The following is an 18,928-nucleotide window of genomic DNA, read 5'->3' as shown; positions in this document are numbered from 1 at the left end:
AGGGACAGAAGGAGCTGCCATTGATATCAGTGTCTGTTTCCACAAAACTGTTTCCAGGCTTTTAAAGTCCATCTGTGGGTTTTAAACATGCTGCTATTCCTACTTTCTGTAATAATCCCTTCTCTAAAAGATTAGCCATTGTCACCCTCCCACTCTGTAACAAGATGATTTTTATTGACATTTATCCCAGTTTAGCATGCCTACTTTTACAGCACAGGACACAAGTGTTTGGACTACTTTTTTGTTTCCGTCTGATTGCTAAACCAGAACCAGATGCTCATAAATCCTCCTTTTCTTGTAGGAACTCAAGTCTGCTGGTGTTCATCAGCCCAAATTTGCTGCTGAACTTCCTGAAAACAGGGGGAAAAATAGATACAACAATGTCTTACCATGTGAGTTATTCTCTTTGGGTTGGCATCTTCTACTGGTTGAGTTTTTAAGTGAAAACTATTGGGTTTGGCTAATCTGGCTTTAATAGTACCCAGAGGTTTCAAATATCATTTTCTAAATGAATTTGGGCTGCTGCTTTCCCAAAGTCACTGTATAAACATGCCTGAAAGAGCCTTCCCTCAAGGATATATCTTCAGAAAGCTTCTTTAAAGAACTTTCCCTTAACAAAATAACTTTAATTTTTCATTTGTGAGAAATGTGCAATCCAGGTTGAAAACATAAGAGGATAACAGTTGACCACAGACAAATAAATTTGCAAGCTATGAGAAATATTAAGACCCTGCAGGCCAGCTTTGCAGATGAAATAAGAGTTCAAGCTGCCTGTGGGCATCCCAGTGTAGCAGAGAGTCAGAAGTAATCGAAAAGTGAACAGTGACAGGTACTTAAGGATGCTTTTGGGAAAAGCATCAGCAGCCATGGCATCAGGAGACAAATCACTCCTTTTTATCCAGTAATTAAAACTGTAGTAAATCTTGTGTTGGATTAAAAATATAAAAATTTGCCTTACCAAGCCATGTTTAAAACTAAAATAATCTGTGTTTCTTGAGTGATTATCCTGGCCACTCCTTTTTCTGAAGTCCACTGCTATTTATGATTCCTGAGGTTATATTCTTATTCTTAAAATGCACATTGAACACCTTTTATTTAGAAACCATGCATTAGATAAACAATAACGTTCTGAAACGTTCCAGTTTGAAAATTCATAGTTGTCTTTTCCTTTTTTCTTTCTGCAGATGATATTTCTCGTGTTAAACTTTCAAATCAAACCTCTGGAACTGGTGATTATATTAATGCAAACTATATGCCTGTAAGTTGCTTCATTAGCTGAAATGAAATATAATGTGTATTTTTCTGATGTAGGCATAAGGACTTATAATGATGTTAAAAATCAGCTTTTATTTCTCACTGATGTGGTGTATATATATATACACAGACATTTATTTTGGTTTTATCTTCTTAGGGCTATAACTCAAAGAAGGCATTTATTGCTGCACAGGGTCCATTACCCAATACTATAGAAGACTTCTGGCAAATGATTTGGGAAAAGAGTATCTACTCTATTGTCATGTTGACAAAATGTGTGGAACAAGCCCGGGTATGTTGCTATCAATACTGAATTGTCTCTTGAAGGCAGCTGCACCTCTTCTAATTTTGTTGTTACCTTAGTGGTTTAGAGACTGGCCACTGTCTTTTAACAACCATCCTCTTACTAGAAGACTGTTTTCTAAATTTAAAAAAGCACAATTATTTTGGTTTTGGTGGTTTTTTTTTTTTTTTTTTTTTTTTAGCTTTTCCTATTTTTATATCTGCTGACTACCAGAATAGATTGTCTCAGGAGGGTTGTGGAATCACTGTCGTTAAGGGTGGGTTCTTGTCTTTAAATATTGATTTTGATAGATGATCTTTTGTCCTGGAATAGCCCTTGAGAAGGGTGATGTACTTTCTAGCCCTGCTTCAGGTGGTGTGTTATTTAAAAGTGAGTTGTTTCATTGCTGTGTGTGATGTGTCTAACTTTGTATCTCTCTTCTTAGACAAAATGTGAGCAGTACTGGCCAGACAAACAACCCAAGAGCTATGGTGACATTATTGTGACAATGGTCTCAGAAGTTGTCCTTCCAGAATGGACAATAAGGGATTTCACTGTAGAAAAGGTGAGGACTGCCTTGATTGTTGGTTGTTAGTGTGTAAATAACCTTGTGCTTATGCAGATACCTGTAATATCTTCTGGACCAAAAAATTAGCCCCATCAATAAATACAATGCAGTAGATATGAGCTTGGAGTAAAGCAAAAGTACAAGGAAGTTACTTCAAAGTATTCTCTACCACAGTAGAAGGAAGAGGGAAACTGGAATATCATTGGTCAAATCACTGCACAGTTGTTACAGCCATCTTTGATGAAGCTGAGCTTGGGCCCGTACAAGTGTCAGGAAGCCCAACTTTTACTCCTCTGAAGCCAGTTTTCATTGTCTTTTTTGTTAGTATTTTAATGTCTACTCTTCCTGCAGTCCAACACCCCCGAGAGCCACACGGTGCGCCAGTTCCATTTCACCTCCTGGCCAGATCACGGTGTACCAGAGACAACAGACCTTCTCATCAACTTCAGGCACCTTGTCCATGAGTACAACAGCCAGAATCCGGTGGACTCTCCTACTCTGGTGCACTGCAGGTAGGAAGAAGGTGTTTCTGTTAGACACACTTTTGTCTTGTGGTTTTTTTTTCAGTCAGTTCCATTTCAGTGGGATTAAAACCAAAGCCTCTCTGTGTAAGGATGTGGACTATTTACCTTGCCAAACTAAAACTTTTGCCTGGTGTTTCAGTAAGTAGCAGTGCTGTGTAGGTAGCAAAGGAAATGATACCAAATATCATAAGAACAGAGCATTTCTCCTAGCCTGGAAAACTGAGCTGGAAAAGATGTCCTTTAAAGAGCTTGTATAATCCTGTGCACATGCAAGGCTGAGAAGCCCCTCTTGGTGGTGGTAAGACCCACCTGTCTGTGCTGCCAAGAATTTTATTACCCATGCTGCTGAAATAGTAGGAGGCATCATCCTGGCTTCCCTGGCTTTTTATCAGGCCAGCAGCGAGCAGGTGGTTGGGAGGAAGCGCAAACAGCCTGTCTGTGTCATTGCAGCGCTGGCGTCGGGAGGACGGGGACATTCATTGCCATCGACCGCCTGATCCAGCAGATGGAGATGGAGAACACCGTGGATGTGTATGGAGTGGTGTACGACCTCCGCATGCACCGACCCCTCATGGTGCAGACTGAGGTGAGGCTCTCTCCCGTGCAGCAGCACCTTTCTCAGATGTGCATAATCAGCCAGCTGTAGCTCTGAATTACAATACAATAAGATATTTAGCAGTTAAAATTGCTCTTCATTTTACTTCCCTCCTTCCTGCCTCATCTCTTCTCCACAAAAGTAGTTGCAGCCAGGGACCATAGTACATCCAAGCAATGTCTTTACAGAGTGCTTTGTAGGACTGGCATTTGCAGCTGGAAGGAATCAAATCCTTCCTGAAGCAGACTTTTTTGCAGACTAGTTTTACCTATGTGGATTTTATAATTTAGTTGTGAGCCAGAATTATCTGGAGTAAAGTGGTCTCAGTGTGCATCTTTGCTTTTGTGCTCTGCAGGAATACAAGTATTCCTACGTAAATTACTACTTTGATCCAGAAAGGTGTATGGACTAACTCAGGCTGATTTAGAAAAGGCTGTAAGAGCTCCATCAGGAAAGTCTTTTAGGATAGCGTTAGGCATGACAGATCCTAGCTCTAGACAAAACTGTATGTCACAGCATATGTTGCAGTCGAGACGGCCATGATACACAGAGGGTCACCATACAATTTCAGAAAGCTTCAATCCATATAGAGTAACATTATGCCACTTCAGAAGGCTGCAAGCATCTGCCCTTCTTGTTCTTTAGCCCAGCCTTTTATACCGCTCGTGTTCATGCATTACATCTGTGTGCCCTCTGTTCCCTTTGGTGGTTGCTCAGTGCATCTGAGCACTCCATGGCTCATTGCTGTCAATTCTGCTCACCTGCTTCTCACAGCTGTACCCACTGGGGATGAGGCTCTGCTGCAGCCCCACTCCCAATTACCGCAAATGTGCACCTAAATATATGTTCTAAAACAAGCACTGTGATAACTAACACTCAGTGCAGTATCCAAACCTATATTCAGAAAGAGAATTACTTCCAAAATCAGGTCTTTTTTAGAAATGTATTTCTGTCTCTCTTTCTCCCATCAGGACCAGTACGTCTTCCTAAACCAGTGTGTCATGGATATCATTAAATCCCAGAGAGAGAGGAAAACGGACCTTATCTACCAAAATGTGACAGCAATGGCAATCTATGAAAACTTCACACCTGGGCCAGCCTTTGGGAAGGCCAATGGCTACCACGCATAGACCAGAAGGAGCCCAGTGCCTCTATCCAGAAGGTGTTACCTGCCCGTAGCAAAGGGAGGTGTCCGACTCGTGTTTTCTGGGATCCTGTGCAGTGTCTCATGTCTGGCTTCTCCAGCTCTGTCTGCATTCAAAGGTGTGATCTACAGGAGGAAAAACACAACCCTGGCAGGAGCTGCAGACTGATGTTAAAAAAACCCAAACAACAAAACCCAAGCAAAACTTTTTTAAAGTTAACAGAGGAATCTTGTTTTTTCTTGGGAATTTAACAGTACTGATAGGTGAAATAGCATTTTCAGTATGAACAGTGAACTAGAGTTTAAATATTAAAATAATAACACAAGCTTTTTATTACAGTTTTATATGATTTCATTTACAGACACCAGGCTGGTGGGTTGTTTTAATATATTTAATTATAAGTTTCAGGAACATATTTTATCTACTGTATCTGGTTACTTAGTTAATAGATATGTGCCTCTGTGGTCTATTTTTTTTCTGTGTTCCTTTTTATTTAAAAAAGGAGTACAAATGGCTCCTTCAAATGGACATTCATACTTGGAAATTGTGCCTTTTCTAGTTGCTACTCTAGGAAAAAAACCAGCAGAGATTCTATTTTTGTACTGAAACTCTTAATGAGAACACAGATTTTTAAATAAGGCTTATGTCAAACTTAACTGTAGTTGCACTGTTGGCAGGACTCTCCAGAAGTTTGGAGGTGAGCTTTGTTTTTGCATTTCACCACAAATATCCCCTGCCTTAATGTTTTGGTGCCTCTGCCAGAGGAAAAGGAGTGTGGTCTGTCACTCCTAGCTTTAACTGTAGTTAAAAACAGAGCAAGTGAATCTGTGAATGTGTGTGCAGGGGGGTGTGTGGGTGTGTGGATGAAGGACAGAATAGCTCCTCCCTGTTCCTGCCTGATATTCCTGTTTTTATACAATTTATAATGATTTATTTAAAGGTGCAATATATGATTTACTGAATAATGCTCACTCTAATAGAGTTTTTCTCAGGTTGGTGTCTTTTTATCATTGTTGTTGTTTTTCCTCAAATATATAAATCTGTGAAAATGCTGAAACTAAGTTTCCAAGAGTTCAAGCACTCCCAAACAGATTGACTGGCTTTACTGTGTCTACTAAAAGACATTGCACAAAATTCTGCTGTAAAGACAAATTTCTTGGTTGTTTTAGCCATTCAAAACTGAGACATGTCTTACCTGCCTGCATCTCACTGATCCAGTGTAATTGTTTTGTAATTATTTGCTATATACTGCTGCTTTTGTTTTGACTGGTCCTTTTGGAAACTGAAGGAACAAGCAGAAATCCCCCGTTTGCTGATTTCACAAGTCAAGGATCAGATTGGATTTATTTTGCTGGTACATAACTGTTAGATTTAGGAAGGCATTACCAATGAAGGACTTAGGTAGCGTGGGGTGGGGAGAAGGTGTGTGTTTTTTGGTCTTTGGATCGTTGCACTAGTTGCATTGTAGTTGAATATGAAGTTTATGAATAATGCTATAGAATAGCTATAAAGCAGGGAAAAAATCTTATGAAGGTTTAATAACCAGAGTCCCTGGAATTCTGCTGCTTTTTTTTGTTCTCATTGTTTTGGGGGTTTTTCTTTGTTTTAGTAGAGTTGTCAGAAAAAACTACAGATGCTAGGAGTATATGTGGCTTTACTGTGGAACCTGGCAACCTCACAGGATCCAATGTCAGCTGAAGGAGAACATAGGAATTCCTGGTGCACAACTGTAACTTTACAAATATTCTGAGGAATTTTTTACAACCTGGTGTGAAACTGTGGTGTGCCATGTGAGCAAAACTGGAGGAAAAACCACAGTGCACTTTTGGTTGTAGGTTTTGGGGTTTGGTTTTGTTGTTTGTTTAGTTTGTGGTTTTTTGGGGGGTTTGTTTTGGTTTTTTTTTTTTTTAGCAGCCACTTGTGGGTTCTTGAATATAATTTTGTTCCTCTTTCTCTGGAAATAATTTTAAAAACCCTCATCTTGAGGTTCCTGATCCTGCCCAGCTCCATCCAAACTGGCAGCCCACAAAGTGAATCTCTCATTTGCATTCTTCCGAAGCTGCTGTCAGATGACAAAGATAAACCACTTGCACCAAACAGAACCATTCCAAAAGAACCGAGAGGGAGGAAAGTCTGCCCTTTGCAGTCATGTTATTTTCTTTAACTCTGTTATTCTTATAATTACTGCACATCTGTGCAGAGCACAGAGCCAGTATTTGTTATTCCAGGTCTCACAAGAACTTGCTGCCTTAGGGTGGCAAGTCCTCTTTTGCTTCAGAAGGCCCTTGTTTTGTGTAGCATAGAGGACAGGGAGATGAGTCTTCCATGCTAGATCGTGTTGTTCCTACTCTGCTGCAGCAGAACATCAGAAAATGAGCTAGGACAGTATGTGTTTCTGCCTAACCACTGCCCAGATCCTCTTACAGAAAACAAACTGATCTGTTCCATTATTTTGGTGTTGGAAGCAGGCGTCAAATTCTCATGTGTGCCATCAACTAATGAGTATCCATTTTTAAAGAACTGTATGCAGGTGTTTTTCCAAAACTGACACATTGTCAGAAGAAGAGACTGAAGGTTGAAGCAAATGACCTCTTCATTCTGTGTTTGGGAAAAAATTTGGTAAGGCTTAAGCTGTTTCAAACATAAAGTTGGGCATAGTGTCAGTGTGAATAAGTAGGACATTCCTTATAGGATGCCTCTGCAGGAAAAGGACTACAGGTAGTGCTCCACTACCATGTGGATCTGTCTTGGTCAAGATGACTTGAATTCCTGCAAATGTTTTCTCCCTGCCCTCTGATGTTCTCTGTGTTATAATTGCTGAGATCTGTCTCTTTGGTCAGTGTTTTCTCTCACTGTTGCTTATTTAAAGCTGTCCACTGAAAGCTCCACTGTGTGACAATTGCATCTCTTGCATTTCTGTTTAACTCTTTCTTCCCATTTGGGGCCTGCTTAAGAAGGGAAAAGTTGATGTATTTCAAATAAGTGACTGTTGAATATCATGAAATGATGTACAAATTTTATTGTTTTCATATTTGTTGTACAGAAAATTTCAGTACATGTCTGTAATATTTTTAATGATTTGATTTGTTCTTAAAAATATAAAAATAACAATTAAAAAGCATCATCCTAGAGCACTTTTGGTCTTATTTTTCCTCTGTTGGGATTTTGTTTTGAATCAAAATACCCATTTCATTTAGAAGGCGTTATAAATGAAAAGCGGGCTCCCATCCTCTGAGGTGGCACGTGAGTCAGTTGTGTACTGCTGTCACTGGAGCTCCTTGGGACAGTGTTAATCTGTCATTCAGACGTCCCTGGAAGGCCCTGGGTCTGATGTTAATGTGTCCTGGCAATTGGTAGCTTCTCTAAAGGAAGAACTTGATACCAGGTAAAGAAACAGGACCATAAACCAAGGTCCATCAAAGATTTCCATTTGCTGAAATAGCCTTGGGGGAGGACCAGTGTTTCTATGACTTGATGTCTTCCAGAGGAACAAGAGTGAGGACTATTTCATCTGTTGAAGATATTGCATTGTCTGGAGGTGGTGATAGAAGGGGATGCAGAAATATCTTTGTGATGCTATAGTTGGCTGCTGGATTACAGATCACCTGTCTGTAGTTCCATGGAAAATTATCTCAGTTAAGTGCCTTTCTCCCAGAATTCTTAGTTGCCATTCCTGGCTGCTATCTGAATCACTCCCAAGGAGGATCACATGCCTGGAGGGTGATACTGGCACTCAGCAGCTCTCCAGTTCATCACAGGCTGCTTACAATAAACTAAAATTCTGTGATCCTCTGTGGCAACTGCTGTGTTTTCTGAAACAACTGCATGGTGAGATGGGAAGAGCCAAGTGTGATTGTCTTGTCATTGTTCAGTGGGATCATGTGCCAGCCACGTGATTCTGGTCTTACCCTTGTGCTATTAGAACTTCAGGAAAGCCAGCTGTTCTGGCTGCCATCTGGAGCCTCAGTCTGTTCCCATGGCTAGAGCTGAACCTGAATATCTGGAAATCACATTTTGTACCTGGTCTTGGCATGTATTAGTTTTACTGCCTTGGAGATGGAAGAGATGGAGGTCAGAGAGGAGAGGATGCAATGTTTCTGTCCTGTTCTTGGCTTGATAAATGGGATGTATTGATGCTGCCTGTGCATGCCCTTCCTGGCTGGGTATTATCAGGCAAATAGAGTTTGGAGCTGAACATGTGGGTGTTTTTGTGGAAGAGGGTCAGAAATGGGGGCTTGGGACAGAAAACTGCCTGAAATCTTTGCACAATGTGCTATTCTGAAGCAAAAAGAAAAAGCCAAGATCTTAACAGCTCCTGGGTCTTCTGGGTAAAACCTAATTAAAAAATGCAGATGCAATCACTGTGGTCAAGGGCTGGAATGAGGAGCAAGCAAAGATTAACAGTTTACTTGCTTCTGAGGTGGGCAGGTACAGTATTCTCCGCTTCCTGTATCACCAGAGAAGTTACTGTACTTCCTTTCTTCTTTTGCTGTGGCACTGCTTCACGGAGTCCCTTTCATCTCCTCATGTAAGACCTTGTGGTGTTGAAAAACCTCTGCCTGCAAACTGTCCCATTTTCAGCAATTTGCAAAAGTGTTTTTGATGTTGGTACCAAAGAGTGCCTCTCTCCAATCTTGTGTTTCATTCTATGTTTGTTACCCTTGGACTTGGCAAACCCCTTGCCCGTGCCAGCCTCTTGCCTTTGAGGGAGGAGGAGGCAAATGAAGCAGAAAACCTGAGTTGGAAGCACCAGGAGGAGCTGCTTTTTGCCAGTGTTGTTGGCTGAATGGAAGCTGTTAGTACATCTCATGTGGGGGAGAAGCTGGGAGCCCTTCTCAAGCTATTTCTTAGATCTGAAGAAGATTATGAATCCAGGGCTGTTCTTCTTAATCCCTGCTAGCAGAACCCCATTCAAGTTGCTTTCCCTGGGTTTATTACATTTTAAATTAATATACGTAATTTTCTGACAGCCAGAAACAAAGCTAGCAAATTATCCCCTTTCGCTGAGAAAAGTGTCTAGTGTGATCCCAAGTGAGTTACTTGAATTCACTTTTTATCTCCAACTTTCCAAGTAATCGGAGAAAAGCCAGATTGTTTGGAGCAACGTTCCATAGTGTAGTGCTGATGTGTCATGGACATTCCTGGTATATTCATAATGCTGACAGGATTCCTAGGGACACACAAAAGTTGTGTGCTCAGTGTGTGAGGGACAGAGCACTCTTCACACATAATGCCAGGCTGTTGCCCTTGTTTCACCACAGGGCAGGATGGACAGGAAATCAAGGATCCTCTCTAAGGGATTTCTAGACTTGTTTTATTTTTTTGTCTAGCAGGTTTTTGATGGGGTGCTTCCAAAGTCGGGAATATGCTATCAGAAGGAAAACAGGATTTTTGATAATGATCTAATGTTAGCTCTCATTAAGGTATGTATGTACGTACCTAAAAGGTGATTGTTGCCACTCCAGAAGGGAAATACATCCTGTTCATTTCTGGTTTAAGCCTCCAGATGGCACATGATACCACTGGTCTTTCCAAGGAAAGCTTTCCCTGCCAGGCTGCTCCTTTTCACGTCCTTCCCAGATTCTGATAACCTCCCTCCACTCCTTGTGCTGTTTCCCCTTCCTTGCCCTGGCCCAGGTCACTCGTTAAGCCCAGACCACCATGTCTGTGTATGGCTGTCTGCCTGCTCCACAGGGATATGTATGAGTGTTGTACACCTCATTAGGTGACCTTTTTTCAGAAACTCCGAAGCTCAACAATAGCCTAATAATGCCAAATAATCCTTTGTTACCACAAGAAGTGCTCTCACTCTTCAGCGTTGCTGATACCTAGGCATTTTCTGATGGTGTGTGTGTTCCAAGGTGTAAGGGCTGGCTGTGTGCTCATTTCCCAGCTTATCAGTCTGCTCCACAGCTGTTCCCAGCAGTAACAGATTTATGGTATTGCTGAGCACAGTGCAGATACATCAATAAAGACAGCAAACAATGATGTGTTTGCTCATACTACTCAATACGAATAACAGTTAAAAGGCTGTTTCATTTAATGGATCTGTTTTTGTGTGTGTGTGTAACATTAAATGTGAATTTTCCCTGCCTTTTTTTTACACAGGTCCTTGGGGAGATTTTAAATGTAGCTTTTAAAGCATCTGGCAACATCTGCTGAGTTACTTTGGCTTCCTCTGTCTCCCATTTGAAATACAATGAGATTTCAATACAGAGTTCTAGTGATAGATACATTTTTTACAAACAAGGCAATGACGGAGATAGGTGTGTGAGAGAGCTCTAAATCTTCTGGAAGATCTATCTTCAACTGCCTAGATGCTTACAAATCCTTTAGCCTTTGAGCAAGGCATAAATCAAACCTTTCACATCATAACTTCCCCATGCTCGTGTACCAGCACCAGTCCTGTGGGAGATCTGCTCTGAGGAGGATTTGGCTGAGCTGAACAGCTCTCAGGTGCTGCCTCCTGGCCTGAGTGATGCTCCCAGTGCTGATGGTGACAGACCTGGTTGTCACGTGCTGAATGAAAGCTGAGCTTGGGAGGCCACTTACCAAAATACAGAGAAAAATTTGTGACCAATGGGGATCAGTCAAACCTTTAAACTCATTGTAATTTAATTATAAGCCAGGTCTACAGCTACTGAATTGGTTTCCCTTTCCATGAAGATTTCCTAAAATGTGACTGAGATGCCAGAAAATACATTTCATAATGTTTGCCATAATAGATATTTTCTTGTGTCCAGCTCACTGGTGTCACTTGAGTACCAGTCATGTTATTTCTGTTAAGACACTTGATGTTGCCACTTGGTGTTTTGAAAATTAGCTTTTTTTTTTCATTTTAGAAAGCGTTGCCTTTTAAAAATGCCACTCAAAAAAGATTTAAACAGTTCCACCTGAAAAAAATCTTTCTCGAGAATTTCTTTGTTTTGTTTATTCACTATTTGGATATATTTTTAAAGCAATTGAAGGTAAAGATGAACATGGCTGTTTCAATCAGGATTTAGGAAAATATTCCATGTTTGTTTCTTAAAATGTGTTTTTTAGTGAAAGGGACTGAAATACTGAGAAATCTGTAGAAAGCTCTGATTTCTGTCACATGTGAAACATGACCTCTCTTCTCCCCTATTCTTGCAAGTCACACAACAGGGGGAATATAGGCATACACCGAGCAGGGTGTTTGCCCAGGGCCTTGGTAAACCAATCTTACTTTTTTTTTTTTCCTTTTTTACTTTTTTCCTTTTTTTTTCTTTTAGCAATATTAAGCACACAGAAGAGGATGGGACAGAGAATATGGAATCTGAATGTATATGGATGTCAATCAGTAATATCCTTTTAAACTTTCTGCAGATGGTATTCTGAGTCACATAGAACTGAAGGCAAATTCCCCTAACCCCAACAGCTCTCCTATATGTAGATTCTGGTATTCTATTTGTTGACCTATTTCAAGATGTATTTTTTTACTCAGTATTCTCTTATCTGATTTATAGATTTGAGTTAGGACCTTATTCTAAAGAGCTGTAGAAAGTATATGCTCCTCTTTTCTGAGGAGTATTGCACTGAGCCATCCATCACATATATTTAGGTTATCCACTTCCCATTTCACAGACAGAAATTAAATATCTTTTTACTTTTTATTTTTAATTTTTTCCCCTCTGGTTACTTTATTCTATTGCAATGAGATTTTGTAAGTCAGCCTGATGAAAGCACAATGTTATTACCTTAAAGCTCTCTCCAAGTCATTGGTTTTAAATGTATTAGAAGTACATGGATGTATTATTCTATGAACTATAGTCAGTTGGTTCCAGATGAAACACTGTTGTAGTTGCAATTTACTACATGAAGTGATCAATATGTTGTAAATGCTTTGACAAGGTAGAGCCAGAATCTCTGGGAAAACACAACCAGCAGCATCACAGTCTGCAGAGACTGCTCTCTGCACCCAGAAAAAAAACCACAACACTGCAATTTTTCTTGGGATTGAGCTTCCACTCAGCAGACATTTTAACTTCCAAGGACTTTGCTGTTTAGTTTATTTTGGAAAAGGCAGGATGGCTCTGGAGGACTCAGGTGGCTGCTTCCTCTGGACTGAGGACACAGCTGCCAAGGAGGGAAGGACCTGATTAGAGTTTGCAATCACGCATATGGCCAGAGGCAGGAGATAAACACAACCAGCAGTTGAGGCATGAGACAGCAGTGTGGTGACCGTGGTCACTTTAACAAGCAGCATTTGCAATTGTCTACCATTTTTCAGACTTCTTAGATACAAAATTTTTAGGAGACATTTGAAGGCAGTTTTGCAAATGGCTCAGAAGTAGTTCCTTTCAGCAAAATGGGTGGAGTAGGAATAAAATCAGAGGGCTTTGTAGGCGATTCAATGGTGCTATCATTAACAAAGACAATCATCTTTGAAATACCCCAAAAAGAATTTACAAAATGAACTGATGTCTTTGCTGGAAGCTGGGTTGTGGGGATGAATTGCTTTCCCAAGCCTGGGGGAAGCAGAAAGCACTCTTGCTGTGCTGAGAGGATGTGGTGGGGAAAACCTATGTTTTTCATTGCAGGTGTGTACTGCAAATATTTGCAGAAGTGAAGCTGTGGTGCTTCTTCTTGTTTCACACAACAGAAAAGGAAAAAGTAAATGATTTCTGCAGAGTTAAATACTTCCATTGCAAAAATCTAACATTTCAATTACCTGTGACTGTACCAGAAACCAATAGGCAAACAGCAGGGAGAGATTAGTGTGAAGCCTCTCATCAGCCTCCATAGGAAATGTGTCATGCTCCAAGCTGACAGTGGCCTTTTAACTTTGCTGGTGTGTAAGGAAAATTCTTACAGGCTAATAGTCAAATTATGATTTCCCATGATTGAAAGACAGGAGCTACTAAGCATAACAAAATGAGTTTCCCCTGCTCACTAGGACATCTGCCAGCAACTGTGATCAAATTATAGCTTTCCTTGGCCCACAGTCAGGAGCAAACTGCTTATCCTTGATCAAAAGCACAGTCTGCTTGGGTGGAGATGCTTCAATTATTGGTGACAAAAGCCCTTTGAAGTGACAGTCTCAGGATGCCTCAGTGTTCGCATATGGGGGAATCAATTGACTAATTACAGCAAGAAATAACCTCAGCAAGGAAACTGAAAGAGAAGGTGGAGGTCTGAGCTGCAGGCAGCAGGTGTGAGGGCGGGCAGACACGCGGGACCTGCAGGGGCTAAGGGTTGTGGGTGGGGGACGAGACATTTGGGGTTGATCAGTTGCCATGGGATGTGTCTGGCTTTATGATCTGGTTCTTGCTATGCAAAAGCAGCAGAGGAGCCAGCCCAATAAGTTGCAGTGGTCAGAGCAGTGTTTCACAGTCATGCCTTGCAAAGGCTTTATCTCTATCATGGGCCAGTCCCCAGCAGCAGCCCCAGGCTCCCTGCACCAAGCAGAGCCACAGCACAGGAAACCAATTCCATAGTGCTCCAAGGGATAGAAAAACCCAAAATAACTTCTACAGTTAGATGAAATCCCATATTTTTGCCTGACTAAATTCAGAGCAAAGGCAGAAAGCCAATAGAAAGCACAGTGGTAGTTAGGGTCATGCTGTACCTGGGGAAATCCTCCCATCCTGCAAGGTTTATCTGTGAGGAAGGATTTGTGACTAGGATGAGAATGCCTGCGCCCTCCAATCCTCCCTGCTTCCCTGGTAAACCAAAACCAGGCAGGCATCCTGAATTGTGGCCACAGGCCTCCTGTCTGCCAGTGGGTGTGGGGAGGACTCATTTCAAAGGGTGGAACTTACAGCACTCAGATGGATTCCCCTTTGGCAGCAGATGAAAGCTGTGTGGTTTCAGAACAAAGAGCTTGATTTTTGCATGTAGGAAATTAAGAGATCAGCTGAGCAATGTTATTCAAGCTGGAGGGGAAGCCTTAAAGTTAAAAAAAGTACATTATACTTGGTACATTAGGCAGTGGTGTTGACCGAGGCATTCTGTGCTAAATGAAGTAGTAATATGGCACAGGTGAGAGCACTGGCCCAGGACAGCAGTGGTGACAGCAGATTATATCTCTTCTACACTGAGATATCACTGCTACTCAAAACAGGAGAAAAGTGCTCTGCTTTTTAAAAAACAAATCTATTTGTGGCTGATTAGAAATGGGGGCTGGAATAAAATGCAAGCAATGTTATCTGGCACTTAAGGTACAGAAACGAGTAATAATTTTGTACTTTTTCTCACTTTGGCCGGACTTGTGTGCTGGGAGCTGACTTGGAAGGACTGGCTGGCATCAAGTGTTTTCTTATGCTTCATGGATGCCATGCATGATCCTGTTGAGAACACACCTGAGTCAAACCAAGATTCCCATGGCACTGGCAGTTGAGAACATCTTTTAGATCCTGGCTCTCAGAAAAAGCTTCTGTACTGTATGTAATTCCTCATTCCATGGGTTTATAAGTGTTCCTCATGCTGTCTCGCCTCTCGTCCACGCCAGGCTGCTGTCAGGGCTGTTCCTCACACTGTCCCCCGCTGTTGGTGAGGGTTGTGCTCTCACTGGAGAACCTTTTCCCAGAGAAAGCTCCAGTTTCAGGGAGAGGCAGTGCACGGTGGTGTGGCTGGGGAGCCACAGGGCAGCCCCTGGCCCCTCTCCTGACAGTGGCCGCTCCTCAGCTGCCAGCACCTGGGCACCATACCAGGCATGGCTCTTCTCCTGCCCACCCCGCCGCCATCAGGCCTTGTCGGATGTGGCCACATCCACTCTACCCCGCACTCCCACCATTGCTGGGAACAGGACTGGCATGGCCCCTGTGCAAGCTGGCACCCAGCAGGTAGGTTTGCCTTCTTCAGGCGTTTCCCTCCAGGCAGAAATGGAGTGAAAACGGTGCTGAGAGAAACAGTGAGTCCAGGTGAGAGGGCCCCGAGGCGGCTCCTCAGGGTTCCCACCACTGTGGGGGATGAGGAGAATTTGTTTGCGACCTTGCTTTGGGGATTTTGGTACATGCCTTGGTGGCCATCTCACATTTTTAGGAGTTACACTGGGCTGCCCCCAGCCCACAGCACCTGCTTGAGGGGCAGGAGGGTTGTTAAGGAGCCCAGGGGAGATGACATTTCTGTGCATCAGCAGCCAGGCCTGAGGCAGTGCTCCTACGCTTTCCCGAGGTCTGAGGCAGGTCAGTGAATCCATGGCTGTGGGGATCTCAGGCAGGAGCCAGCAATGTCCGCAGCTGGGCCAGGCTGCAGGCTCACACCTTGGAGAGCTGGTGGGGATGGAGAGCTTGAGTTGATGAACCGTGCCCATTGGTCCTTGCACACGTGGAAGGGGAAGAAGGTGAGGGTGGAGGGATTAATGAATAATTAAACTCTGAGACAGAGGAACATACATAATGCATGATAAATTAGTCCAAGTGCAGCAGAGGAAGCATGTGTAAAGTTTGTTTCCACAAGCAGAAAATGGGATGTGACAAGATATTGACGCTGGAGCAGCTGTTTGCTAAAATTTTTCATTTATTTATATAGATTTCCTCCCCCTCACAGTTAGGGGTCAGCCAAGAGTGGGACAGAAATCAACAACAGAGATGGAAAACAAGTTTGGCTCCTGTTGGGTCCCAGTCCAGCACACTCCCTGCCTGGGAGATCTCCCTTCCTGCTTCATGCTCTTCTTCCCTTTCTGGTAATCTGATGCAGTATGTCCTGCCTGGTCACTTGGGCTGCTGTTTGACTGCAGCTAAGGCGGGTAGGGTAATGCTCTTAATTCCATGGAAACAGGGAGGCCTGTGTTGACTCACTCTAGCCTTTTCTGATCCCAGATTTCCTAAATGTTTTCTTTCTTCTAAACTGTATTTGCTCTTACAACATAAATTATTAATAAGATGTTACATTTCTTACAGATGGTAATGAGGCTGCCAAGCAGAGGGCATCGAGTCTACGGCAATGACAAACTGATTTAAGGAGGGGTGTGTGTGTAAATAAAAACCCAGTCCCTTCCTTTTATTGAACAAACCCAGCAGATCTGTTCAAATTCACTTTTCCCATAAATAACACTAAAGGGCAAAAGCTGCATTATTAGACTTGCAGAGTTGCTTCATCTGAATCAGAGCTCTGAGCAACATGACTTGTTTTTTTCTTTCCTCAGCTGTGAATCACTTAAGGTCTCCTTTCCTGTGTTAATGAATAAGTTGGGTATCTGTCATGAGAGATCACAGGACATCATACACAGAAGGCGTTTATTACATGTACCTGCTACACAAAACCCCCAGCTTTGACAGAGCTGATTTCATCCCTTTTGCTCATCACAGACTGCTCAAGGAGTAGGACTGTGTGAAGCAGCCTAGAGCTGAGCACTGCAACTGAATCTTGATCAATTCTTTGATCTTGTCTCTCCTTCCACATTCTGCTCACTCCAAAGCAGCCTTCCCTCCAGAAGCAAGGGCCACTGGATATCCTGCTTGCTGACCTGCAGACCAAAGGGGGTATCTTACTTCTCACAGGAGTAGATAATTCACAGGAAAATAATTTTCTCTTACTTTCTTGCAGGCTGCTTTTTTTGTACTCTAGGACTAATGTCTGTTTTCTGGTGCATATTGCACTTGAATTGCTCCATGTTTCTGGAGTCCTGACAACAGGGACTGCTTAGATTTGAGGTGGGTGAGTTCTTCTGATTATTTTACTGTTTTTTCATAGATATGGCCTTTCATCCCTCCTTGCTAGAAAAGGTGAAACTACAGAAAGTCACAGCATCCTGCTGTCCTTTGTGATCAAAGTAGGTGTGAAGGGTTGAGTGTAAAACAGTTTTCTCCCAAAATCATTGCATTCTCTTTTAACACTGAGGTCATCTATATATTTAAAAAATAAATAACTATTAAGGAACTGTACAAATACGGAGCCCATAAAACATAGAAAAGCAGAATACTGCTGTTAAAAGATTAAGACTGCCCAACCCCCCCACCGAGGACACATGCATGCCAGCTGCACATCCAGGTGCTAGAAGAAATGGGGAAGAGGGAAGCAGCTTTTGATCTTGTGTTACAGAGAAGCCCAATGCAGATTTAATGGCCTTAGCTCTAACTACAAATATACACTTCAGTTCCTTGAAGTGCCATGGGCTTCCTGCATGCTGCTGGGCTATCCTAGTGTAAGAAAGTGTTGTAGCTTTCCCAGAAGGAGCACCCTAGTTCACAAAGTTCACAAAGGATAAATGTGCTAAAGAGAATAAAAATGGCCTATGGCTAGGCAAAGCACAAGCATGCTATGGAAACTCCTCACTGAGCTGGTTCAGCAGGTAAGTAGAGTTTTGCTTTTTTTTTTTTCTGTTTTCTTTTGTCTTTTTTTTTTTTTATATTTTGTGTAGGGTTTTTCCCCTTCAGCTGTTGCAATGACTCACTGATTTGCATGGCCACTCTTGTTATGGATTCTGAAAAGCTTTGAGTACACAATTGGGTTGATGAAATACCCTGTCAACCATCTCCAATTCAGCTAGATTTCTTTTCTTTCTCTTCCTTCTCCCTCCTAGAGCCTTAATCTAGATGTGCCTTACCACTTTAAAACTAAAGTGGGACACAGGGATGTCAGAGAGAGAAAAGGAAAATTTCTGAACTCCCTGCCCTGTTCCAAATTAATTAGAGCCCAAACCAACTCAAATATGTGCAGAAAGCAGCTTAGAAAATGTTCTCCATGACTGAATTTAAGTCCTGGAGCTAAAGTTTATGATGAGTGATAAACCAAACCCTGCTGCAGCACTTCTCTGCACAGTTTGACCTCACTCCAAACACAGAGGAGAAGAAAATGTCTGTGTTCACCAGGTTTTTAGCACAATGTGCACATCTTCCAGCCTAAATCAACCCAGTGCTTGCCAGTGGGATGGGACACCAGCACAGCTACCTGGCTGACTGGTTTTTTTCTTTTCAGCTGTGTGAAAATAAAGATGTTCCTGGAGGCAGGCTGCTCTGGGAACCTGCCTGGCATCCCCCTCTTTTGTATGTCACTGGTGTGTGTCCTGGCCTGCTGCTGGCTTTGTGCTCTCCTGCTCCCAGAGGTAAGGGGGCTCCTCACCTGCTGTCAAGTGTCCCTCAGTTTCCTTAAGCCAGCTGCTCCGAGGAAGTGTGGGTCCAACCTGGCTGCCTCTCTGCAGCCAAGGCACAGTTTTCTGAAGTTACTGCTTGACAAGCCTTTTTCCAAGACCCAAGGCCCTGTTTGAGGGAGCCCTCAGCATTTACTTGCTCAGGCTGGTGTCTGCTCCCTGCCCAGTGCTGCCCTTGAATGGACAATATGGCAGCACACTATGGCTCCAAATGGAACCCTGTGTTTTCCAGAGACAGCAGAAGATCCCCAGCTGGAAGAAAAGCCTGTGTGAATTGACATGGGTCTATGCCAATTTACATCAAAGGAAAATCCAGATCAGAAATGCTTGCGCATGCAGCTTTTCAAGATCAGAGTACGAAGTCCAGGCTGCTGAATTCAGTCAGGCTGTGCTTCTGTGTTGCCTGATTTTAGCATAGTGTGGCTTCTGAGGAGCCTCTTTTCCAGCTCCTCCAGTGTAATACAGCCTTCACAGCTCTGAGGGACACATCTTTGGCTTGTTGTCCT

The 18,928-nt window shown here is 42.6% G+C and overlaps 1 protein-coding gene across 5 annotated transcripts in view; it reads left to right on the top strand.

Annotated features, from left to right (window-relative positions):
• Positions 1-7,503, top strand: part of PTPRJ (protein tyrosine phosphatase receptor type J) — a 76,352-nt gene extending 68,849 nt beyond the window's left edge. For all 5 annotated transcript variants that reach the window (XM_068194000.1, XM_068193996.1, XM_068193998.1 and 2 more), the window contains 7 exons: positions 302-392; positions 1,185-1,258; positions 1,412-1,546; positions 1,983-2,102; positions 2,457-2,617; positions 3,080-3,215; positions 4,196-7,503. In XM_068194000.1, the coding sequence (XP_068050101.1) occupies positions 302-392; positions 1,185-1,258; positions 1,412-1,546; positions 1,983-2,102; positions 2,457-2,617; positions 3,080-3,215; positions 4,196-4,354 (876 nt within the window). In that variant the 3' untranslated portion in view covers positions 4,355-7,503. The remainder of the gene's footprint in view (positions 1-301; positions 393-1,184; positions 1,259-1,411; positions 1,547-1,982; positions 2,103-2,456; positions 2,618-3,079; positions 3,216-4,195) is intronic.
• The last annotated feature ends 11,425 nt before the right edge of the window (positions 7,504-18,928 follow it).

This window comes from Anomalospiza imberbis, chromosome 6 (genome assembly GCF_031753505.1).
Source record: "Anomalospiza imberbis isolate Cuckoo-Finch-1a 21T00152 chromosome 6, ASM3175350v1, whole genome shotgun sequence".
Lineage (NCBI taxonomy): Eukaryota > Metazoa > Chordata > Aves > Passeriformes > Viduidae > Anomalospiza > Anomalospiza imberbis.
This window is presented reverse-complemented; position numbering and strand designations above follow the sequence as displayed.